This window comes from Crotalus tigris, unplaced genomic scaffold (assembly GCF_016545835.1).
Source record: "Crotalus tigris isolate CLP2741 ecotype Arizona unplaced genomic scaffold, ASM1654583v1 scf7180000017993.1374955, whole genome shotgun sequence".
In the NCBI taxonomy this organism is placed as follows: domain Eukaryota; kingdom Metazoa; phylum Chordata; class Lepidosauria; order Squamata; family Viperidae; genus Crotalus; species Crotalus tigris.
Genome location: NW_024096760.1, coordinates 1146740 through 1174181, shown reverse-complemented (window position 1 = coordinate 1174181; position 27442 = coordinate 1146740). Strand labels below are relative to the sequence as shown.

Genomic DNA, 27442 nt, shown 5'->3' with positions numbered 1-27442 from the left:
GTCTCTGATCCAGATATTACCAAAATCTGATTTAGATGAGGTTTGGAAGTAGACAAGGTACTAGTATCTGTTTCAAAATGACCCCAGATTAAAGGAACAAGAGTCCTTTTCTCTGAAAATGAGACATTATTTTGTAACCAATGTATAAGGAAGTAACTATAAAATGATTTTACTGAAATATTTCTGATGTCACCCATTGTGTGCAAAGTGTATTAATCAAACTATTGGTGTTAATTCTATAAGGAATAAAACAATGGAAAGGAATACAAAAAATTATTCAACAAAATGACAAAATTCCCTTTATGATATAATGGAATATTTTGTCCAATATTTTTTTTAGTACCCACATGTGACAATAAAAAGCCATCTTTTTATATGCATTATTTTTCACTTCTTGCTTTTAACAAAAGATCCTGCTCTTTTGTCAAATTCTCTGTTTGGAAAGAATTGAAATATTAGTTTGTTGGCAGTTCCTCAAACATCTATGCAATTATTCTTTGAGAAGCTAGATGACAGTGAAGCAGAAGAGAGGAAGAGCCTCTTTTATGATTATAAAAGCTTAATGGAGAATGTGCTCCTAGAGATAGGGCTTCATAGGTCATAAAGTACACCCTGAACTGGGAACCTTTAACCAATGAAAATGTAACTTTAATTAATATGTTGCTGCAGCATGCTGGGTTAGCTGAAACTGCTAAATGCATTTTCAAGAACAAACCCAAATCTTTAGGAATTGTACACCTGCTTTATTTGCATAAGGTAAATTGAAAATGCACTAAAGGGTGCCTTTGGATTTAGAACTGAACTTAAAAATGCTGCAAAGTTGCAAACTTGAACCATGAAAGGTAAAGTTATCATCCAAAAGAGTTAAATATCCATTTTTTGAAATCCCTTTTGGTTTTAAACAGTACCTTTGTCTTTGGATTAATCTTCCAGTTTTTGTCTTTGTATACTTGCTAACATTAAAAAATAGCCTAGTCTTTTTATTTGGGTTTGTGAGAACATTGGGGCACAGTTTATGGATTTCTTAAAGAATGAAAGACACACAACTGCAACAAAAAAGCAAGTTTGCAAGTTCTTAACAACTACCCATTCCTCAATATAAATCACACTTTGGATTATGACAACAAAAATAATAGATCACACAAACAGCAAGAAAGACAGAGAATTGCAGGAAGCCAAACATTTAGAAATCTGGGCCATCAACAAATCAGATTAGTGGAGATAAATATGATCTATTAATCTACTAAACAATCAGGTCACGAACAGCAACCAAGTGAAATCAAAACAAAAGCAGTACCATTTTCAGCCACCAATTAATTGATACTTTTCAGTAAATCTGCTCTAACTTAAAATCTTAGACTATAAATATTGCAAGCCAATGATCATTTTTGAACTGCTGTACTGAGGAAGTCTGACTCCAATATAGAGTTAAGATTCTATAGAAAAAAAAATCAATATTCATTATTGATCTCCCAAAATCCAATCTCTCCTCCCCAACTATTAAGTGAATAAAGGACTTCTCAACCCACAGAACCTGAATACCGGTAGGTGCACTGGGTTTTTGTGCATGGCACCACATAGAAAATTGGAAACTGGTTTGGTGTTGGCATTAGAGTTAAAGTGTGAAGCTTTCGTAACACTAAAAGCTTTGAGAAAAGAAGTGTTTTGTCACAGTGAAAAAAAATGGAAGCGGAGAAAATAGGTAAAAAAGAAATTCAATGTTCTAAGCCTAGGGCAAGCAATTTTTTCTCCCACATCAAGAATTCTGCTGGCATTTGAAGGGCGTGTCAGGACCCCTTTCTTGCAAGATTACCTGATACATACCTTATACCCTTTTGCTATACCTGTCGTTCTTTTATCAAGACACAGCTGTCAGAATGTTAATGGGAAGAGTTGAAGGGAATGTCAGCATAATCTTAGTTTGAAAAGATTAAATATTTTTAAATATTTAAATAGATGGGCAGCAACAGAGAAATCTTTCCCCTTTGTCAAACAGTCACACATCTCTCTCTCTCTCTCTCTCTCTCTCTCTCTCTCTCTCTCTCTCTCTCTCTCTCTCTCTCTCTCTCTCTCAACACTTTTAATATTTTAAATATTTTTATTTTATTTATTTTTATTCCATAGTGCTGCACATAGAAGATTTTGGAAAGTATTATTGAAGCCATATTATTTTTCAATTGGGCATGCCAGCCAGACTGTTACCAATATATGAGGACACAAACTTCATTTTTTTTTTCCCATGGGAATTATTCCCTTCAATTAACATGCTGATCTGCTTGCTTAACTATAGTACTGACCTAACTTTGAAGCAAATTGGGTGTGTGTTTAGAAGGGGAGAACAGATCATATAATACACTCAGCAAACTGATTTCTCATTTTTTTCAAAACACAAATTGGGGTTCCAAATTGATCCATTTTGAAGCATAATCCATTCCAGAGATAACAATCTCTTTCAAAGTGATCACATCCTGGCAGGTACAGGATCACCTCTTCCCACTTACCCATTAAAAGAAAGGAGCATACACAAAAGTGTTGAGAGAGAGAGAGAGAGAGAAAGAGAGAGAGAGAGAGAGAGAGAGAGAGAGAGAGAGAGAGATGTGTGACCCTTTGACAAAGAGGAAAGATTTCTCTGTTGCTGCCCATCTATTAAAAGTAAGAAAGCGGAAAACAATTGAAAAGATGAGCCAGGAAAATATGAGGGCAATTTGGAAATAAACCTCGGTTTGATTATTAATGACAGACACTCACAGATACAGAACTTTTATTATACACATTAGAAAACTACAAGATTACATTACTTTTTGACATAATCGCCATTCAAATTGAGGCACTTGTCATAATATCTTACAAGTTTTGAAATTCCTTAATAATAGTTGCTCGGCACCAAATCTGTGCTATGGGGGGGGAATCAAAAACATCCCAACAGAACTGCTTCAAAAAAATTTGGGTGTGTCTAGCGGTGTGCGGGCAAGAACCACACCAGAAGTCAGCATGCCATGTTGCTTGTTATGGATGGCTCATCTGAGTTTTCATAACGTTTCACAATAGACTTCTGAATTAATGGTCGAACCATGCTCCATGAACTTTACTAGCAGTACACTTTTGGCATCTTCACATTTGGTGGGATTTTCTATGGCACTACTTCCGGTGTTGTATTGGTTCACAATAATGCTTGCCTGCACACCACTAGATGCACCCAAGAACTTTTGAAGAAGTTCTGTTGGGATGTTTTTGATCACCCTCCCCCCAGCCCAGCAACTACTACTACTAAGGAATTTCAAACCTTGTAAGACATTATGTCAAGTGCCTCAATTTGAATGGCAATTATGTCAAAAAGTAATGTAATGTTGTAGTTTTCTACAACATAAAGTTCTGTATCTGTGAGTATCTGTCATTGATAACCAAATGGAGGTTTATTTCCAATTTGCCTTTGTAGTATAACTTTCCTCAAATATTGAGTATAAAATCTTAATTTTAATTATGATCACTTGCATAGAAGTAGTCATCCTGCTCTTCACTGTTTCAGTCAGGTGTCACTTGAAGTATTGTGTTCTCTTATGCACACCACAGTTTTAAAAGGACACTTATAAACTGCAGCAAGTCAAGAGAAGGGCTACCAAGATGCTGAAAGGACTGGAAATTCCTGCAAGGAACAGTTAACAGACCTACTCTAGGCATTTTGGTTTGCAGAAGACAAGGTTGGTGGGGTAGTGGTGCTAGTGATGAGAGCTGTCTTCAAATCTCTTCAAATCACTGTAGATAGTTCAGACTTATTCTCACTCACTTCAGAGGGTAAGACAAGAAGTAATGGGATAAAACTTCAAAAATGTAGATACAGATAAAACATCACAAATACCTTCTTGACAGTAAGAGCCATCAGTCACTCGAATAGGTTATTGCATAAGGTGGTTTCTTCCCTTTTACTGAAGTTTTTGAAACAGGATAGTCATCTGTCAATGATGATGTAGGGAATGGGTTTCGACTTAATGGTTTCTTAGGTCCCTTCCAACTTTATGATGCAAAGAATACAGGGTAAAGACTGGAATAGGCCTATTGTTGACTAAGGGAATGGTTTTTGCAGAGTGAATGAGGCTCTCCTACATATGTATACATGATATAGGATAGCTATACAAAGAGGTGGCTCTCCCACATTATTCACCATAAGCAGACAAGGCAGAAACAAAACTCTACAGGTTCACATATTCTGTGTTTGGCTATGCATGTAATTGTTCTGATTTCAGCCACAGAGTAAAAGTGCTTGGGGAAAAAGATAAATGGCAAGAGAGAAAAATATACCGTGGGTACATGACTTGGAATGCAGGCTGTGTATTACTGACTATACTATGATTTTCAGTGAGAATGTTGTCACTGTGTTTGATGACCAATAAAAGAGTCATAAAAATATCAAAATAAAGAAATAGCTGTAGAAGGAAAACCAGGTGATGGGTTTCTGAGGTAAACTATCTTTGTTCTGTAAGTTAGAAATGTTTACTATATTTTGTAATTATTATTTTTTTACTGTTACAACTAAGATTTAGTAGAAATCTTTGGAAAAGTTCAGAAAACATGTACCCAGCAGACTATTGGACCAATGTTGTAAATGTAAGCAGTTCTGTTTGCATCTAGTCAAATCCTCATTTTTATGATTTTGTGTAGTGCTACCATAATGAAGCTGACAAGTCTGGTCTATTCTGAAAGATTAGTTTTAATGTCTTGCTTGCCCTGAAATGAAGAGAACTCACCAACCATTTCTTGAGAAGGGGATGAATGAATGATGTCATCCTTAAAACCTGCTTCAATTCATGACAAATTAACCTCTATCCACAAAGCCTAATTTAGCAACATCATACATGAAGTAATTTGGGAATATGGTTTAATCATAATGAAATCAATGTGTTTATGGTGTCCTCTAAAAACAAATGGGTATATCTCTGTGTGCCTTTAATTGCAGAAATAACTATTACTGTAGGAATGTTATTTTTATAATAAGAACATCTGGATATTAAATGGATTATTTTGGGTGATATTCAACTTCGTGTTTTCTTTTAGAGAGAAAAGTCTGGCTTCCTTTCATAGGCCAAACTGCTATCAAGAAAATGCTTATTAATGTTTTTCTTTGAATTTTACTATTTTTGGTAACTCTGCAAACTTTCATTCATTTTTTTTTAAAATCCATTGAAATTTCTTTCCTATGAGAGGGGTAGTGATACTTCACTGGAATGTAAATTTATTAAGAAGGAACCCAAAATGAATGAAATGTGGTCTCTACATGGGCATAAGGCTTACATCAATGGATAATGTGGTAAAAGTAATAGAAAAATTAGGAATGTGATGTAATTATTACAACTGCAATTATTTATAGATAAGAATTGCAAATGCATTAATTATCTGGTAATATAGATGAATTGAAGCAAATATTAATGGTTATTCCCAGGTGTATACCTTGTTCATGTACATTTGAAACAGTTTTTTTCAAAAAGAGAAATCAATAATTTCCTGTTGCTATTCTTTCCCCAACCATAGAGGATTGTTTGGGGTAAATAGTTAGCTTCCAGTAAGTCTTAAATTAGTAATTATTTTTTTTTCCGGTCTTGACACGCTAGGTAGAAGGATCACTTTGCTTGTTTATTTATTGCCTTACCTTTCACCTCTTGTAGTCAGCTTCCTGAAACTGGATTTTGAAACCTCTGTTTCCTGGAAGAGCCAGAATAGTATAAATATTTATTTTTTCGAAGCTGATGAGAATGTCAATTGTTTCAAAGTAGTGATGCAAAGCATGCCATAGGTTCGCCACCACGGCCATAAATGGTAAAAAGATCTGGTGATTCAAGCTCAATCACTGTGTAGCAGGGTGAGCTCCTGTTACTTGCCTCAGCTTCTGTCCACCTAACAGTTCAAAAGAATGTTCTGTGAAAGTAGATAGATAAGTACCACACTGGTGGGAAGACAAACTGGTACTCTTTCCAAGCTGACAAATTCCTGATTGCTCTGAATCTTCCCAGTTGCCCTGCCTGTTTGTGAGGGAAAAAAAAGATCTTGCAAAGTTGGAATTGATTGATTGAACTTTTTAGTGCCAACCAGTCTGCCGTTACCACTGCAGCCATGCCCACAATGGGTCATGCCCACCCAATGGGTCATGGCCACCCAATTGGCCACACCCAGCCAATGGGCCACACCCACCCGGCACTCGACAATGCATAGGTGGGTTTTGGGTTGCAGTTTGGGCACTCAGTCTCTAAAAGGTTCGCCGTCACTGTCTTAGATCCTTGGTTAGGGCTTGAACTGTTAAGTTTTTACCAGACTGTGAATTAAATTGAAGATTAAATCAATAATAATAATAGCAACAACAACAAAAAGAACAAAAACAATAACATAATTCCGGAGTGTGATAATTTATGTTTTTATCAAAATAATGTATAAAGGCTAATGTCAAAAATACAGAACAAGCACAAATAATGTTGCTCTTTTTTGTTGATATGTTTTCCTTTATCCTGATATAACACAAATATATTTCTGTCTGCTGCTATATAAGAATCTTGACTCTCATAAATAACATATTGCAATTATTTATAAGACAAAAAGGGTCAACTTTTGTACATGTTTTATGACTTATGAAGATTTTCTGGTGTTTTTACAGGCAAAGGTATTGTGGTTCTTAAAGTTTATACACATTTATATTTATTGCAGGTGGGACAGCATCAAGACAGAAAGGATTTTTGGGATGCATCCGTTTTTTACAATTAAATGGCAGAGCTCTTGATTTGGAAGAAAGAGCCAAAGTAACCCCTGGTGTAAAGCCAAGTTGTCCTGGACATTGTAGCAGCTATGGTAACTTATGTCACAATGGAGGAAAATGCAAAGAGAAATATAATGGATTCTCTTGCGATTGCACTTTTTCTGCATACACAGGGCCATTCTGCAAGAAAGGCAAGCATAAATTGTAAATTTATTTTACGTACAATATCAAAGGAAAACATTGTTTATGTGTTACATTATTTTAAAAGATGTCCACTTGGGATTACACAGTTCTGTCTTTATGACATTATATTTGGAACTCCAGATGCTGACAATATTTTTTCTCCTTCCTTAACAGGCTCTAGTAGTGGCTTTTACTAATGTGTAGGTCCAAAACCATCCTGCTTTCTGAAATACTGCCAAATTAATATATAGTTTATGTCTATGTTTTTGTTAAGTAATATAGAAATTAATAAAGAATACTGGGAGTAGATAATAATAATAATAATAATAATAATAATAATAATAATAATAATAATAATAAAGTTGGAAGGGACCTTGGAGGTCATCTAGTCCAACCCCCTGCTCAGGCAGGAAACCCTATACCATTTCAGACAAATGGCTGTCCAGTCTCTTCTTAAAAACTTCCAGTGTTGGAGCATTCACCACTTCTGGAGGCAGGTTGTTCCACTGGTTAATTGTTCTAACTGTCAGGAAGTTTCTCCTTAGTTCTAGGTTGCTTCTCTCCTTGATTAGTTTCCATCCGTTGCTTCTTGTCCGGCCTTCAAGCGCTTTGGAAAATAGCTTGACTCCCTCTTCTTTGTGGCAGCCCCTGAGATATTGGAACACTGCTATCATGTCCCCCCCTCGTCCTTCTCTTCATTTGACTAGACATACCCAAAGAGCGCAAACACTATTTTCACACTTTTGTCCTAACATTAGACTAGCAATCAAGAGTCAAACAATACCAGTCAAAGAACTACTAACTCAGACAGAACAGACTGGAATAACAGAGCTGGAAGGGACTTTGGAGGTCTTCTAGTCTAACCCCCTGTTCAAGCAGTAAACAATAGCCCAAGGAACTGCCAAGATCATTCTCACCAATTCTGACAGGTAAAGCCATTAGTATAGAAAATGAAAACAACCCCCCTCCCTACTAGCACTGATGTTGTTGCCTAGTTTGGTAAGGAAATATATACACAAAAACAACCAAGCTCAGAGAGCACCAAGGACAGTACTGTTATAAAGGAAGTTAAACCAAAATAATCAGACCAATTACTTTGGAATGATAGAAAATGAAAACATATCTGTCACTCCATTATGTGTTCTACAAAAACATAAGTACAAGGTGAAAACAGTTCACTTAACTAATCTATTCATAAGCTGGAAACTAACTTTCCTTAACTTCTTGCTTCAAAGCATGCTGACCATCATTGTTAAGGTTCTTAAATAATATATGTTCTTTATGTTTTTATACCTTAATGCTTAAATAATAATGATTATGTTATTATTTCTTTCTTTTGGGAAACATTCTTTTGGGATCATTGCTATAATAAATGACATGCTTTATTTTGGGTTTATATTAAAAACAAAAAACAAAAATCCATGTTGTTTCAGAGATATCTGCATATTTTGGAGCTGGTTCATCAGTAACATATAACTTTCAAGAATCATACAGTGTTGCCAAGAACTCGAGTTCCCATGCTGCTTCCTTTCATCCTGATATGATGCTAACCAGAGAAGTAATCACATTGAACTTTCGAACAACACGGATTCCAAGTTTACTTCTTTATGTAAACTCATTCTACGAGGAGTATCTTTCAGTTATTCTTGCCAAAAATGGTATGTACTGTTAATAGGTATAGTAGCAAAGCTACCATTAGTTAGCATTTTGCTTTGGAAATTACATGTTTAACATGATAGTTTCTTCAGCAGATACTTGACTTCACTACTCTGATTATAATGTTACCTTATTAAAGATTTATGTTTGGTGGAAGGAAATATATAAATCACCCTAATATATAGTAAGGTCAAATATGATAAATAGTAGGTCAGTTTTAATAGCGATCATCCATTCCTTTAAGAATGTCAATACTGCTTTAGACAGAACAATGCTGTGGTTTTTTTTTCAAGAAATAATAAAAGAATTAGTACCAAAATGTTGTTATTCAAGGCTACTTGCATGTAACTGCTTTTTTTAAAATTTTCTTTGAAGAATTGCTGTGGCCATTTATCAAAAGTATTGAAAAATTAAAATGTATAATGTATGAAATGTTATAATGTTAAAACATGTAATTATCAATACTGAATGTTCAATATGAATGTTAAATTATTGGCATCAGTTTTTAAATTATTACATGAATAGAATACAATTAATAGAGGTTTTGCTAGCTAAATACTTTTAAATCGAACTGGATGCCTAATAAATAGTATTTTTTTTCAGCTGTCATACACTCTTTATTTATGTTGATGAAATAAATGATGCTGTCTCCTAATGTATTACTTTTCCAGCTCAGTTTTATTATCTAGCAGATATTTAAACTATTATTTTCAGGAAAAAAAACATTTTTTTTCACATTTGTGTGGGTGTTTTTTTGTGTGTATCATCATGAAACTAATGTATTCTCTATCCTCTTAGGAAGTTTACAGATCAGATATAAGCTAGATAGCCATCGAGATCCCGATATCTTTAGTATCAATTTCAAAAGTATGGCTGATGGGCAGCTTCATCGTGTAAAGATTAAAAGAGAGGAAGAAAAACTATTTGTGGAGGTAATGCCAGAAAGAACAAAGGATCGGGATATTACTAAAGAGGGAAAGCATAAAAGATAAACACATGCATTGATTTAATTAATTCATGTAGCATTGTGCTTTTGCGTGAATTGCAGAATTCTGGCATAGAGATATTTTTGATATTTACCTACAGTATACTCTCTATTTATTTGCAAATAACTACCGGTATGTTATGTTGACTCTTACAAAGCATTTGCAAATAGGCAGTTTAACGGGTGGAAGCAAATGTGGAATCTTTTCATCTCCACTTACCCTTTTCACCCATTAGTAAGGTGACCCACTTTTTTACAATGAAAAGGAGGACACAAATAAATTGAAGAAAAAAATATCGTAAATAAAAGAAACATATCATTCATTGCAACAATAATACAGACAACTTGCATGTGCAAAGTTTGCCAGCCAGGTGTTTTGGCGCGCTGAGCAGCAATTCTTATTGGCTTTCGAAAGCCAATAGTGGGAGTAGCACAGCTCATGCAAAAGTTGAAAAAAAAAAAACATCAAAAAAGGTGCCAGAACGCCGTTCTGAGCATTCTATGAGGGAAAAAAAAAAAAAGCCCTGCTGATTAGTCTTCAAATATCGAAAAGGAGGACATGAAGGAGGACACTTTTTGAGGGAGGACAGAACTTACAAAAGGAGGACTGTCCTCCCTAAAGGCGGACGGTTGGTCACCTTACCATTAGTCAAAATGAAACTGTGTCTTGGATTAAATCCTGAGGGTTTGAGATGCAATTACTTTTGATACCTGTCTCCTTGGCAAATACCAACTTGATTTTTTTAAAGATCTTTAGAAGCTGTATTTATTTGCCTAGGAACAATGCTTGGAGATCAGAATGATACAGCTGTATCATTGTACAGTATGTCTTCTATAATTCAGCTACAATTGCTTATCAAGACCTTAAGAATTTTTTAGATATGTTTAATCTTATGTTTTGGTGAATATATATATATGTACAATTTTTATCTTGTCATTTGTTTGATTTGATTATTTTTAATGCTTAATTGCATTCTTTGTTAGCATTTGTGTTTTATTCTATTTTAATATGTAAATCACATTGTGATTTGTTATGAAGAGCAATATAACATTTAAATAAAAATAGCTAAACTGATAGATATAGCCCTAGTGGTATAGTGGTTAAGGCATCAGGCTAGAAACCAGGCGATGGCAATTTCTAGTCTCAGGTACAAAGCTAGTTGGATGACCTTGGGCCAGTCACTTTTTACTAAGCCTAGGAAAGAGGCAACCACAAACCATCTCTGAAAAATCCTGTCAAGGAAACTGCAGGTTATAGTCCAGGCAGTTGCCAGAATTTTTTTTTTTAAAATGTACGTTCCTTCTCAGATAAGTAAGAACTTTATATTTAGAAAGGAAACTGTATCAATTATACTGAACTTCACAATGCATAAAAAGAAGCTACCAAAATGGATTAATTTAAAAAGGTGTTAGGAAGATGAATGCAAAGTTGTGTAGGAAACTATCACCTTCATTTTAATGAATGACACAATATTGTGGCTTTCTTCCCTTAAATGTTCTGACATAAGTAACAGGCTTTTCTTTCCTTTTTCTATTTCTCTTTTCCCTCCCATAATTCTACGTGGGACCATATTAAAGGTTAACCAGCACGAAAGGATGAAATTCTTTCTGTCTTCAGATACTCAGTTCAATGCAATCAAGTCTCTCGTTCTTGGCAAGATACTTGGTAAGTATAGTGCAAAAGATAAAGTATCGTCTGATTTGTAGTTAGAGATAGATATAAAATAATAACCTTAATCTTGTTGAGAAACATTTCTTTTTCGCATTTGATTAGGCAGAGAGTGACAATCAAGGTGGAAGCTTCATTCTTGTCAAAGTGCATATATAATCGCTGGTAAGTGCTTCCAGCAAGATGAGCAAGTGGATCCCATTAAAAATAATTTCATACTTATCTTTTCCATTTTGCAATCAGACATAATGAAAGACGGCATTTTTAGTGCAATCTAACAAAGAAAAAAGGCTAAATCACATTCAAATTATAGGTAAAGACAATGAATGGGTTGCTCCAACTCCAAGAATTCTTTCCTTTTGAACAATATGCTCTAGTGCAGTCTTTTTCAACCTTGGTAACTTAAGATGTGTGGACTTCAACTTCCAGAATTACACAGTCAGTAAGGTTGAGAAAGTCAGAAAAGTTCTGTTTCCAAATGGATTCACCCATAGAGATTGATCAAGATATACGTGATACTGAAAGACACATGATGAAATCATAGTCATGACACTTAAGTATGTGGTATTCTATTCAGCCCAAACCATCAGTCATCTTTATTTGATGTCAGGAAGGCAATATGAGACTGCAAAAGAATGCAAACAGTTAAGTTTGCAGTTTACTTGCTGCATGAAACATATCTAACACCTACAAGGGTACTAGTTATGTTCACCGCTTTGAGTTGATCAAATATTTTTAAAAAGGAGGGCAGGATAAAATAAATCTAATAATAATTATTATAATAATAATACCTGTTAACTTCTTAATCTGTGTTTTAAAGCTTAATGTGTAGCTTAATGTGTTTCAGTAGAACACATCAAACATGAACAACAAATAAAATCTCAGCTGACTCGTAAAATCAGACAATAAAATTAATGTTATGGAAATACTCAGGATTGGAATAATTGTATTGTTTTTGTTCTGTTGTTTTGGAATGAAGACATTAAAAAAAACAAATTTTAAAACTTTTTTTCCTTCTCTCCTTGATATAAAATCTCCTGTTTTTCTTTTTTCAAAAAGTATATGAAATATTACCTTTGATCTAGAGATCAGTTGGATAGTACAGTGTGTGCAGGCAAAAAGTGATTTTTTCATCCCTATCTCTTTATTTACTCCTCTGAAAAGCTGCTTCTGCAGTTCTGAATAAACCTCTTTTTTAAGCAGAGAAGAATAATGATAAAAATTAATCCAGGCAATTTCTGGGGGCTGCCTTCCCATTTAAAGAACATCAATGTGCCTGATTTTTATTTTTACAATTTTCAAAGACTGAGCATATAAATAAATAAATAGAGATAGAGATAGATAGATAGATAGACAGACAGATAGATAGATAGACAGACAGACAGACAGACAGACAGACAGACAGACAGACAGACAGACAGACAGATAGATAGATAGATAGATAGATAGATAGATGATAGATAGAGAGATAGAGAGATAGAGAGATAGATAGAATACAAACGCCTTATCTGTCATTGTTTCATGGAAAAAATATTGATCGGGTAGTGCTGATGCTCAATATCAAACTGAGGATATGTGACTAAGGATGTGTATGCATGTAAGTGGTGCATAGTAAAGTGGTGGTTGAGCACATAGTAATATTCCTCAACTACTCAGTAGTAACTAAAGCAGAGAGGTCTAATCTTGAAAACTTGTGGAATTCCTCCCCCAGAATTTATCAGCCAACCATGTTTAAAGTTGCAAAGGTTGGACACTCCTGACCTAAAGCATATTTGACAAATATCTTACAAGCTTGATGTGATGTCTTGATGGCCACTCTATCCTTTGGAATAGTGGCCATCCAAAATCCACATACCCATGGTCCTGTTGTTATATAGCCATTAAAAATGGTTCTTTTACCAGCTTTCAGGTAAAGAAATGTGTGAACTTATATTGATATTAATGTTTTATTCATAGGTTATATATGGTTGTATCTTCACTAGTATAATAATATAGATTATTTATCTGTATCATGTTTAATGCTAAACATTATTTAAAGTCACACATAAATAATTCAATGTTCATTTTTTTATTAGTCACACAAGAACCAAGGGGGGATTTTAACAAATAGAATCATGGGAATTTGGATTCTGCTGGAGGATCCTTTAAATCAGTGGTCGCCTACATTTCCAGCTCTGCGGACTGGCAGTGGTGGTAGCAACTGGGGGGAGGGAATGGTTTTGCACACGGGCAAATGGAGCTTTGTGTACTCTCCCACCACTTGTGCAGTCTGGTTCCCAATGGGCCACAGATCAGTACTGGTCCATGGACTGGGGGTTGGGGACCCCTGCTTTAAATGAAGAAGTAATCAAATCAAAATAGCCAGATAAGAACAGAAGCAGTATAGCATTATTAAAAGTATAGCCATCAATGGAATGGAATGGAATTGGAATGGAATGGAAAGGAAAGGAAATGAAAGGAAAGGAAAGGAAAGGAATGGAATGGAATGGAAAGGAATTGGAATTGGAATTGGAATTGGAATTGGAAAGGAAAGGAAAGCACAATGTGTTATTAATGAACTTGCAAAAAAAAACCCTCTTTCATCAGCCTTTCACCATCCACTGCTGAGCTTATTCTGTAATGAAAACAAATGAAGAAAACATCTAGTACTTTTGTAGGTTCATCCCCTATAGAAATCGCCCAACAGTCCAGGATGAAATGATCACTGAAGGGCAGAAACAACCAATTAGATCAAGGGGCTAGCCTGACTACATTACCCAGTAATTAACTGAAAAGGAAATATTTTCATTCAATGAAATGCAGCACATTACTACGTTTGCTTCAGAAGTCAGAAAACATTGTGGGTAGAGGTTACTTTGTCATGAATTCAAGCAGGTTTTGAGGATGACATCATTCATTCATCCCCTTCTCAAGAAATGGTTGGTGAGTTCTCTTCATTCCAGGGCAAGCAAGACATGTTGGATTAGTCAGGAGAGATCTTAGCCTTGTTGAGGTATCCTTTATACAGACTTAACGTGCAAGCATTTCAGACAATTCCCATTTTCTGCTAATGTTACTTCAAGTCTGTGACTCCAATACACATGTTCACAATATCTTCCCCTTTGCAGATTTGTACATTTAGGGTACTCAGGTTGCTATAGCAGCCATCAAAATAAAATTGGTGAGGATAGGAGGAATAACCAGATACTCAACCTGTGAGACTGAAATGATTAATGGAGGCATTAATGTGATGCAAAGCGATTCTTTTTAGGTCATAAGAACCTTTGGTAATTGAAGAACTAAACATAGACCTTTTTCTTCTTTATAAATCTAATGTTTGGGAGGACTATGGATAGAATAGACCTCTTTTAACACTATAAGGAATGTGACCAGAAGAGGCAGGAAAGTTAGCATCTTGCTTTCTGATATAGGGCAATGACTTCAATTAATTTGGGCTCGGAAAACATATGGCTGATTCTACTTTATAAAGAGTTCACATTCAGATTGAGTCAGTCACTGTTGAGCATGAAAATTAATAGCTGTGGCCCTAATTAATTCAGCAACAAGTGTCTTGCCTCTTTCCCTCTAAGCATTCTTAGAGAACCTTCTGTTCTAATTAGCAGATCTTACTGACCTATTAGCCGCTTTGGGAAGTTGTACAATTTACTTCTATTACATCCAAATGGATAATGTTTGGCATAATTTAACTTGATTTCAGCTATATGGAAGCAGCATATTTTATATTCCTAGTAGTATAGTTCAGAAAAGAAATAATACTACTTAAAATAAAAATATAATATTTGATTTAAGAATTTGCTATGTGAAACTCAAAGGTAAAGCAAAAGAAAATATTACATTAAGTACACGTATCTTCTTAATTACATTAATTTACAGTTAAGTAACATTTTGGGGAGTAACAATAATGAATAGATTGTTATTACCGAATAGATATGAACTATTACAAATATGCTTGTTATGAACAATTTCAGCAGCAGTGTAAAAGGTCATGCAAACAAAATGAGTCAATATAAAATACATACTTTATAGAAATATCTAAAATCAAATTTATGAATCTGCCAGCCAGCAATCTACCATAATTTTTATTTAAATTGCTCTACTGAACATTCTGTAATGTGTTACTGTATTAATATGTTAACCTCTGATAAAGAAATGATTATTGGTTCCTTGTTAAGGTCCTTAAGAAGAATGAGTGTGTCTTCATTTTCTAAGTACCTTAAGTATAAATAAACTACCACAAAGATCAAGTCAAAGTGATAGGATTCCTATAGATCAGCGGTTCTCAACCTGTGGGTCGTGACCCTTTTGGGGGTCACACGAGCCTTTCACAGGGGTTGCCTAAGACCATCGGAAAACACATATTTCTGATGGTCTTAGGTAGGGCTTGTCAACCGCCTTCTCTCCCTCCCCCCCTCCGCTCCACTTCACTTGTTTGTGGAAAATATGCTGCTTGGCAGCAGTCTGCACGAACTCTACCAAATGTGCCCTGCAGGGGGCGCATGAAGAGCGCAGGTGCAAAGCTGACCAAGTGAGCTGGGCGGAGCTCTCCTCTGCCTCTGGCAGCCTGTCCCCCTCCCCTTGTCCCTTCCTGGGCACGGAGGGGGGGAGGAAGGAAGGGACAAAGAGGGAGGGAAGTAAGGGACAATGAGAGAGGGAAGGAAGGAAGGAACAATGGAATGGAGGGAAGGAAGGAAGGGACAAAGAGGGAAGGAAGGAAGGAAGGAAGGAAGGAAGGAAGGAAGGAAGGAAGGAAGGAAGGAAGGAAGGAAGGAAGGAAGGGACAATGGGAGAGAGGGATGGAAGGAGGAAGAGACTAAGAAGGAGGTGAAGGAAAGGAAGGAAAGAAGAAAGGAAAGGACAATGAGAAAGAGGGAGGGAAGGAGGAAGAGACTAAGGGAGGTGAAGGAAAGGAAGGAAAGAAGGAAGGGACACTGGGAGAGGGAGGGAAGGAGGAAGAGACTAAGAAGGAGGTGAAGGAAAGGAAGAAAAGAAGAAAGGGAGGGACAATGGGAAAGAGGGAGGGAAGGAGGAAGAGACTAAGAAGGAGGTGAAGGAAAGGAAGGAAAGAAGGAAGGGACAATGGGAGAGAGGGAGGGAAAGAGGAAGAAACTAAGAAGGAGGTGAAGGAAAGGAAGGAAAGAAGGAAGGGACAATGGGAAAGAGGAGGGAAGGAGGAAGAGACTAAGGGAGGTGAAGGAAAGGAAAGAAAGAAGGAAGGAAGGGACAATGAGAAAGAGGGAGGGAAGGAGGAAGAGACTAAGAAGGAGGTGAAGGAAAGGAAGGAAAGAAGGAAGGGACAATGGGAGAGAGGGAGGGAAAGAGGAAGAGACTAAGAAGGAGGTGAAGGAAAGGAAGGAAAGAAGGAAGGGACAATGGGAAAGAGGGAGGGAGGGAGGAAGAGACTAAGGGAGGTGAAGGAAGGAAGGGAGGGAGGGAGGGACAATGGGAGAGAGGGAGGGAAGGAGGAAGAGACTAAGAAGGAGGTGAAGGAAAGGAAGGAAAGAAGGAAGGGACAATGGGAAAGAGGAGGGAAGGAGGAAGAGACTAAGGGAGGTGAAGGAAAGGAAAGAAAGAAGGAAGGAAGGGACAATGAGAAAGAGGGAGGGAAGGATGGCAGGCACCCACCCCAGTCCCATCCCAGAAACCCACAGATTTCCCTCCTCCCACAGGCACTCTGCAACCTGAGTGATCAGCTGGCCACGCCCCCTGGCCATTGATCACATGACCCTGGGACACTGTGAACATCATAAGTATGAATCAGTTGTCAAGCATCCGAATGTAAATCACATGACCCTGTGGATGCTGCAACAATCATAAGTGTGAAAAATGATCGTAATTCGCTTTTTCAGTGCTATTGTAACTTCAAACAGTCACTAAGCGAATTGTTGTAAGTCGAGGACTACCTATACTTTCCCATTTTTTTTCTCTTTTTTTTGGTCAAGTTTTTGATACCCCCTCCCCCAGCCAGCTGGATGGGGGGTTGGGGGTCACCACAACATGAGGAACTGTATTAAGGGGTCGCAGCATTAGGAAGTTTGAGAACCACTGCTATAGATTGATGTTCTTTACATATTTCACTCACTCTCTCTCTCTCTCTCTCTCTCTCTCTCTTGCACACACACACAAACACTCAAAGCTATATAATCCTATTGCTTTTTATCCCAAACTGTATGTTAGACCTTTTCTAAATTCTGAAAAGATCAATTCTCAGTATCTGCTAAGATCATGAAAGAATATATCTAAGTAGATAAGTCTAAAAATAGAGTTGATTATAAAAATGTCCAGACTCTCACTGGCTAAGTTCACACTTGCATTGTCAATTTTATTTCCATGACAATAATTTTATCAAGTGGCACAGAGAACCCGGCCACCAAAAAAAAAAATCATTTAGGGTTCTACATCTGAAAGACTTGGATTTTCCCAATCCTAATCCAAAACCTAATTATTATACAATACTGATTCCATCAACATTGAAATAGTATTGAAACTGGTGTTCCTCAACCTGTTGTCCTTCAAATGTGTTGGACTAAATTCTCAGAACCGCTTTAAAGGTCCTTGCTTCATTCATCCATTTGGAATGTTTTTCTTCAGCTTTCTATTATTACACAAAGATTTGATTTAATAATGCAATGAATGTTCTAATAAGGATGTTATCTGACATGCTGCCACAACTTAATGTAATCTTCACTTGGCATATTAAAGTGGAGCTCTGCATACATTATCCTATAGATAGAAAAAAATAGCATACAGGTGTATACTAAAACAATAGCAGTGATTACCACCATCAAAAGGCTTTGTTTAAAATAAACCTACAACATTTGCAAAAAAATGGATTTGTAATAGATTATAGAATATGAAACAGATTTGATTTTTTAATGAAACAATGTTTGGCATTAGCCTGCAGGGAAATGTGTGCTTAGCAGGATTATATTTTCCCCAGTGAATGTTATCCGAGTCAGAATGTATTAGAATAGTTTTATTCATCTGAGTTTTTCACTATTCAAACTGAGAATAAGGTAATATGAAAATAATTCTTATGCAAGTAAAGCTTTAGTCAAACTATTCTATTTGTGCAAAGAAATACATGTTATTGAAGAAAAAAATTAAAATAGAATGTTCACAACACTAAAAAAGTATTTGCAATTTGTAACATTTAAAAGACTTTGACTTGAACATGGCTTGAATATGTGGAATAAAGCTTCCACAGCTGTGTGTACAAATGTGTAGTAGATACTGATTCCTACAATTGTTTCTTATTTATTCAGTATTTTGGATGGAGGAAAATTTATTTCACCACATGAACAGAATTTCTTATTTATGCTTAGGAACTTACTGTGTAACTTGATATCTTTTCTAGCGAACAAATTGTTGTTGTTTTTTTAAAGTGTGGAATGTATTTCTTGTGTTTTTATTAAAGCAGACAAAAAATAGGTAAATTTGCCTCTGCTGTCATTGCACGCAGAAACTCTGAGGAATAAAGGTTAATTATTCAATTATTTGTCTGCCCCTTTGTTCTGTGTGTTTCCCAATGATTAATTGTGTACGGTTTCTTTTTATTATCAGAGAATGGTGATACAGATCCAGATACTCTGAAGGCAAATTCTCATGGGTTTATTGGGTGCCTCTCTTCAGTACAATTCAATCATGTCGCTCCTTTGAAGGCTGCTGTCCACTTTCCCAGCTCAGCTCAAGTCATTGTTAAAGGACATTTCATGGAATCCAACTGTGGGACATTAACAGGAGCTGATACAACATCAAGTGAAACAACCCATTCATTTGCAGGTACTAAGCATAAGACTTTCATTAATTTTGTTCTCTGAAAAAGAATACTTGACAATGTTTCAGAAAGTCAGTCATTTTTTTATGTGCCAGAAGTGCATATATGGTAGGCTTTTCTACAAATCATCATTTTTTGTCAGTTCCTATATTGTATGCTTATGGGTGTGTGTTCTTCACATATACCATGTGGCTTCCAAGCCAATCCTTCATTACTTGTTCATAGTTTTGTATTAATCTTTTAATATGTGTGTCCCTAATTTATAATTCTGTGTTATACCTAACACCTATAGCAGTAGATATAGTCATCTCTGTTGGATCGGTGGACTAAAATGCAGATATATTGAGATTCCTCTTCTCTGTTTGTCTCTGCATTTTTCTTTTTGTTTTTTTGCACAGATCATTCAGGACCAAGAGATGAAGGAGAGCCATTAGCTAATGTAATAAGGAGTGATTCTGCAATTATTGGGGGTAAGAGGAAATGTAATTGCATTGTAGGTACCATTTTAAATATTTAAATTTAAGTGCTGAAGCTGAGCACCCAAATAACTGAATAAGTGTCTACATTGTTAACTTGCTTAACATTGTATACGTGTTTTAGAAACTGATGGAATTAGATTGGATAGTCGCCAATGGTTATATGTCTTCAGATATGTGTTCAAGCTACTGTGGGAATATAGATCCAATTTTTTCCTGAAAATCTCTGAATGGTTCACAGGATTGATTAAAAAAGAAATGCTTTATAAGTGTTTCACTTTCCTCAAACATTTAAGTACATGTTTGTTTATTTTTAAAATCATCCTTCTAGTAATCCTATATTTGCAATAATGGTTTGAGTTCTTGTTGGAAACAGTAACTCACTGAGAAAATGTCTTTTACAATCAAGCTCCAAAATCTGTATACTATATATATATATATATATATATATATATATATATATATATATATATATATATATATATATATATATATATATATATATATATATATATATATATATATATATATATATATATATATATATATATATTATATTGTATTATATAAATATATTGTATATTTATATATAGACAGAGTGGATACATACCCACATAATTCCAAATACCTCTATGGGGGTTGGGACTTTGCAATATAATTTTTATTTTATGCAGCAGCAATGCCAGAGAGTGATTTTGCTTTCTTTCCGATTGTTTGAAATTCCATCTTATTTACTGTATATATACTAATTTTCCATGTTAAACCATACTGATGGAATTTCAAAACAGTATCAGAAGACGTAGAGTATATTATATAGCAACACTTCAAGATTCCTTATTCTTCTCTCTTTATATTTGGCTAAAATACTTATGGTAGTCTACAGTATTTTTGGCAGGTTTCCCTTCAGCTGTTCTTTAGATATAATCTAGGATTGAATTATTTGGATTTTAATACATCCCTAACTCCACCAGGTTTCAGCAAGGTAAATACTCAACATATAAGTTCAAAAAGCTTTATTCATACAAGATTGCAGCCTTAAATTTTCAATTAGAAAAAGATGAAAACAGTAAGTTCAGAATGCATAGGAAATTTCCATTCCAAAAGAATTCAATTTTAGAAGAATGTCACCTGAAGACTAGAGATAGACTGTATATGAATTGTGAATAAGTTATTCATATCATCTATTGCTAGCATTTTTAGAGAGTACCCTATTAATAGCCCAAGTCAGCATACTTCAGGATATATGCACCAGTGGAAGAAAGACAAAATTAGATCATGAAGACTCTTTAGAGTGAAGAATAACTCAAGGAGTATTACTGGATTACGTTGGTGACAGTTATTTGTAACATTATCTCAGTGCCAGATACTGTTATGGTAAGGTTAGTGAGTTATGCAATTCATACAATACATTTCTAGAATGACAGTACTGTGCTAGTGAAAAGAAATTTTCTTGTAGCTACAAGAAAATGTAATTAAGCCTTAGTGAGATCTGTTTATGCTTAATGAAGATTCCACCATGCTCATAAAGCTACCACCTGTCCTGTTTTTACTTCTAGTATAAACTGGGGTACAATTATACACATGTCAAATTAAAGAATAAACAATTGTAATTGTACTCCAGCTGTACTCGCTTCTATGTCCATGTATTGATGATTTCAATATTAATTGATAACTTGTTCATACTCATTACGATGTTTGTCTCCATTATACATGCATAAATCAGTAGGTCGTGAAATAATGAAAGTTTGGGAATCTATAATTTAATAACAGCCAGAATAAAGAAACATAATCAATTTTAGACAGCCAGAATATTATGTAATACAAAAGTATAATTGGCTAATGGGTACTATAAAAAATTACTTCATAACATTTTTAATTACCTCACAGTAATGAGATGGGCACCTATATAAATTTAATAAATCTATATTCTACTAAAACTAAGTCATTATTGTGACTTTTAACTGGGTGAAACACTGCCTCAAAGGACAACAGTGTTTGAAAGTAGGTATTTCAAATGGGCTAACCTACAGAATGTGTGAAAAATCCAAGACCCATGACTTTCAAAGAAATGAAATTTGGGAAAGTTTTGGCTATTTCAATGCTACTGGCTATTGTTGTGTTTCTGTTATGGTTATTAGATCTTTATTTTCAACATTCTGTGACAATTTCCCAGTCAATCTTGCAATCCTTTGATCCTAGTACATACTTACTGGAAAGGGGAGGAGAGGGAAGGAAAGGGGGAAGAAAGGGAGGGAGGAGATTTCTGGTGCTTCCTGCCAGGTTCTCAAAAGGAAACTCAGTGGGGAAAATGGTAGTCAGAAGTTGCTCCTTCTCCCGTTGTTTGCCCTTTGTCATTATGTTTAGAAATATCTCTTAAATGAAGAACTAATGGGGCAGAGGTTTTCTAGTAAATACAGTAAATAAAATGTACTGAAAATCTGGATCAGTTCTTATCATGTGGTTATACATATTTTCTTCTAATATCCATATTATAATGTGTTCCTGCACAGCTTCCCCTATAAATCTTTTATTTAAATGGTTTGTTGTTCCAACATAATTTAGCCCAATGGTTTGTAGATGCATCATAACGTATCCAAATGTGGAATAAATATTGTTTGGGAACTTCCCTGATTAATACTGACATTTACTCAATGTTCCCAAATAAATAGTTTTAATAAATTCTTTCTGGCAGAGACAAGTAGGTGGCAATGGATTTCATTTTGATGTTTTTTTTGCAATAAAAGATTTCTTTTAGATAATTGCCTAAAAGAAGCTTTAAAAAAATCACACATATATAAAAGTGACCTTAAAATTATGTTTGTGTTTTGATGTGGAACCTTTTTCTATTATGGATAGAAGAGAATATTTGTAGCTCAGGAGAACTATGTAGTCCTTGGTGCTCTCTGAGCTGGTTTTTTTTTTTTCCTTGCAGGCATTTCATTACCAAACTAGATAACATCATCAGTAACAACTTGCAATGTATTCTAGGACATTCTTACATGAAGATAGCAACATATTCTCTAGTATAAAGAGCTACAAGAATTGTTATAATTATGTCATTTTCTTGATGTATTACAAAGTATACTTTGTTATTTTCTTTTCTCTCCCCAGGTGTGATTGCTGTAGTGATATTCATTCCACTTTGCATTGTGGCTGTTGCTGTACAGATTTATAAAAAGAAAAATGTATATATAAAAAAGGAGGTGCAGGGATCAGAAAATGAAGATGGTGCAGAGACTGTCCTGAAAAATGAGATCGGCGTGAAAAATACAATCAATGAAAATCAAAAAGAGTATTTCTTCTGATTTGCTTTTCTGATCTAGTTTAACAAGAATAAAAGACAGTCTGACTTATTTGCTAACCAAGTTCTCAACCAGAAAAAAGAAAGAAAGAAAGAAACTGTTGCATTCAAAGAACACACAAAATAGATTGGAAATCTATTAAATGGTGTTTAGTCTTGGTGTTTGCTATGGCAAGCCTCTTTAAATGACATGCATTTCTTAGCTATTATAACATAGATGCATTTTATGTAAGAGTGAATTAGATATTGTAACCAATCCCATTGTTGGTAGTTTTCAGCCATTCTGCTGTGACTTTCTAAACTGGAGGTTAACTTGCATATACGTATCATGAGTTTTGAATGGTGAAAAAAGGTCAAGTTTTCTTTTCTTCCTTTCAGTCTATTCCTTCCAAGATAATTATTTTTAAAGCAATTTTGTTTAAATATTCTGCGTATTTTCTTCCATACCATTGGACTGTTTTCCAAACCAGAAGTAAGCATGCTTAAGAATTAAGTTTAAGAGTGTAGACCTCCACATTGAAGTGTTTGTGATACTTTCCTTGTCTTTTTTTGAAAAACAACAACAACACACCATTAACCATTATCCTCATCAGCAATTTCTCTCCTGCTTCATCCAACCAATCTATTACACTCTGGTGATGAAGAACTCAATATTATTTTAAAAGCTTGTTTGTATGAGAAATGAAAATCTGATTGTAATACACAGGGATCATAATGAGTAACAGGGTGATAAATAAGGAATCCAAAGCTGAAACTTTCCACAAATTATGACTGGATATCTTTCAGTCTTCTTTTTTTTTATTTATTGAAAATTTTTAAGTTTTACAAAACAATTCCCTTCCCCAAACCCTCCCAACCCTCCCCTACCCTCCCCCGACCTTCCCAGAGCTGAATACAGGCTTAATTAAAAATTTTAAAAAAGATCTTAAGACACATATAAACCATAAGCAAATCTAAATACATTAATTAAACAAATTATAAAATAGTTAACAATAATATATATAAAAAAGGAAGGAAAAAAGAAACAAAAAAGAAAAAATAAAATAAAAAAATAAAATAAAAAGAAAATTAAAAAAAATGTCTGTAAAATATCTTAAATTTTAAATATAAATTATTCCAAAACTAAATAATATTTTTTTATATCCAACTTATATTGAGTGAAATCTATCCATTTTTTCCATACCAGAAAATACTTATCTTGCGATTGGTCTTTCAAGAAAGCCGAAATCTTTGCCATTTCCGCCAAATAAGAAACTTTAAGAAACCACTCTTGCAAGGTAGGCAAAGATTCCTTCTTCCAACATTGCCCTACTAACAACCTGGCTGCTGTAATTAAATTTAACATCAATATAGTCTCTTTACTATCACAATCAGAAACAATACCTAACAAAAACAATTGTGGGGTAAATTTTACCCTTCTTCTAAAAATTCTTTGGATATTCCACCATATCTTAATCCAAAAAGCTTTTATATTTTTACATGACCACCAGATATTATAATAAGTAGCATCCAAACATCCACATCTCCAACATTTAGGCTGCAAGTCAAGATACATACGAGACATTTTTTGTGGATCAAGGTGCCATCTATAAAACATTTTATAAAAATTTTCCCTTAAATTTTGGGCTTGTGTAAATTTAACATTCCTCACCCAAATAATTTCCCAGGTATCTAATGGAACCGGTTCATCAAAATTTTGTGCCCATTTAACCATACATTCTTTAACTAATTCTGCTTCTGAATCCAGTTCTACTAACACCCCATAAATTCTCTTAATATGAGTTCATCTTTGATCTTTTATTTGTTTTAACAAATTCTCATCTTCTCTAAGCAAACCCACGTTACGATCTATCTTCCACCTCTCCACTATTTGTCTATAATGAAACCATGAGTAAATAATATTTTCTTGTGTTAAATCTTCCAAAGATTTTAATTGCCAGTTTTTACCATCCCATGTAAGTAATTGTGCATAAGAAACGCTATCCATCTTGACTCTTCTCCTTATCCCTTCTATCGCATGCCACGGTATGTCCCATATTGGAATTTTAAAATCACTTCTATAATGTTTCTTCCAAACCCGAAGTAAAGAAATCCTTATAATATGAGATTTAAAAACCCTATCAACCTTTTTATTAAAAATTAAATAGGCATGCCATCCAAAAAGTAAATCCCAACCCTCCAAGAGGAGTATTTCTACATTTGTTAAATTAACCCAGTCACTAATTAATGTTAAAACCACAGCATCATAATACAATTTCAAATTCGGTACCTTGAGTCCACCTCTCTCACGAATATCTTGTATAATTTTAAGTTTTACTCTTGGTTTTTGCCCTGCCCAGATAAATTTATTGATACCTTCCTGCCATTCATTTAAATTAACCTCATTCTTTAAAATGGGTATCATTTGAAATAAAAAAAGAAACTTTGGCAGAACATTCATTTTAATCGCCGCAATTCCCCCCAAAAGAGATAATTGCAGCTTCTCCCAATTTTCCAAATCTCTTTGTATTTTGACCCACAGCCTTTCATAATTATTTTTATACAATTTTGCATTAGAAACAGATAAAATAACCCCCAAATATTTTACCTTATTGACAACCTCAAAATCTGTCAACTTAACCAAGGTCTCCTTATCCAAATTAGTCATGTTTTCAGGCAATCTTTCAGTCTTCTTGACATGTAACTACAGCCTGAATGTATAGCAGATTACGATCTTATGTAATATTGAGAAGGGAGGTGCATACACACAAACACATACACACAGAAAAAAACCTCACAAACACTCATATATATGAATGGTGGTTTGGGAAATGATTCAGAAGAAGTGCTTTGGACTCACACAAGGATAGCTTAACAACCCGTTGTTTAATGACTGTTTGATGTTATAACAGACAGAACAAATTATGTACATCTCATCCTCAGTTATAATGTCCGCACACAACCTGTGGCCACATGATCACATTTCAGGCACTTAGAAACCAGCTCACATTTACTAGCAGTTGCAGCATCCCACATTCATGTGACAATAATTTGCTACCTTTTTGTCAGTTTTCAGTGTTTTTTGTTGGTTTCCAGCAGAAAACACCCATTGATTATTTTAACAACCACATTTGCTTAATGATCTTTGCTGAACAACCATGGTGACCTGCTTAATGACCATTGTAAAAATTACTCTAATGACCACAATGATTTAGGATCAAAATTCCATACCCAGTTATGGTTGTTAAATGAAGATTATCTGTATTCTTAAAAGTCATCTGATTTTTTTGTCGCTGCTACTCTTGAACTACCCACTGAAGTTAGTTTGGCTCATAAAGCAGTAATACATAAAGCGGTCTTAAAAAGAAAATATATTTTTATTTATAGAAAAAAATATGATTGTACAAGGTCAAGACCATTTCCGAATAATTTTTGATATTGTAGTTATGCCCATATAGTACACATAAGTCAATTGAAATTATGTTCTGTACTTCCTTAAAAAGAAAAGATTTTCTTTGAGGTTTGAGGTCCCCCATATTTCAATATTCTAGTTTCAGCATTTGAAAAGAGATCAGTGGCAATATTCCATTGTGCAGAACTATATGCTTGAAAACCAAACTCATAATGCTAGCTCTTGATTAGTGTTACAACACAGCACTCAATATCTTACAGCTAAATGTCTGCAAGCTAACTCCAAGAATAGTGACAGGAAGTAGAATATGATCTAGTTCTGGAACTAGCAGGGCAAATCAAGGCAAGACACAATAGCATACAATATACAGGTAGTTCCCAATTTACAACCATTCATTTAGTTACAATGGCACTGAAAAAAAGTGACTTCTGACTGTTTTTCACACAACAGTCTCCACATGGTCATGTGATCAAAATTAAAACTCACTTAACTATCTTGTTTAGCAATGGAAATTTTAGACTCAATTGTAGCTCTAAATGGAGGACTACTTGTACTGCAATTCTAAGTACAATGTTGCTGAGACTAAGGATGCTCATTGGAAATTCTAAGTCAGGGATGTCAACCTGCCAGACTGCGGGCCGGATGCATCATAGTGAAACTGTGCCCACCCCATTGCTGGCAATGGCAAAAAAGTCACAATACGTTGTGACACATCACATAACGTTGCGAGTTGGACACCCCTGCTCTAGGTGCTCAGAGCCAACAAGGGTTCTGTTGGTATGAATGTAACTGGTCTATCTCTAGCTGTTGCATGGTTAGCCCTGCAATTCAACAACAATCAGATCGTAATACTTCCATTGTGGCAGGTACTGTTGAAATATACAACACCTGTATATTTGAAATATTGGCCTGAATATAATTGCTAGAGTCTTAACTTCAACTTCCTTATATTTAACCTTTCGGGGTTTCTGTCATAGTTAACATTGAAGAATAAGGGCCTATATAATTGGCTTCCTCTGTTAGATCTGAGTTATAAGGGATTGTGCTAACAGATCTTTGGCTTCAATACATATGCTGTACATAAGAATTGCTAAGCTACAATAACTAGTTTCACATGAGGCTTAATAATGTCCAAGCTATTATGTAGTGTTTTGTCATCATTATTATTCAAAGTGCATTGTTCTAACCTAGGTAATATATAAATAATACCATTTTTAATCAAATGAGACTTTTGGATGCAGAAATGCTGAAAAAAAACCTTCTTAAATAGA

General features: G+C 34.9%; 1 protein-coding gene across 1 annotated transcript in view; it reads left to right on the top strand.

Moving 5' to 3' along the window:
• The window catches only part of CNTNAP4 (contactin associated protein family member 4), a 73053-nt gene extending 49406 nt beyond the window's left edge, over positions 1-23647 (top strand). The window contains exons 13-19 of the mRNA XM_039346409.1: positions 6688-6927; positions 8353-8577; positions 9374-9507; positions 11139-11226; positions 18790-19008; positions 19402-19473; positions 22591-23647. Of these exons, the coding sequence (XP_039202343.1) occupies positions 6688-6927; positions 8353-8577; positions 9374-9507; positions 11139-11226; positions 18790-19008; positions 19402-19473; positions 22591-22784 (1172 nt within the window). The 3' untranslated portion in view covers positions 22785-23647. The remainder of the gene's footprint in view (positions 1-6687; positions 6928-8352; positions 8578-9373; positions 9508-11138; positions 11227-18789; positions 19009-19401; positions 19474-22590) is intronic.
• The last annotated feature ends 3795 nt before the right edge of the window (positions 23648-27442 follow it).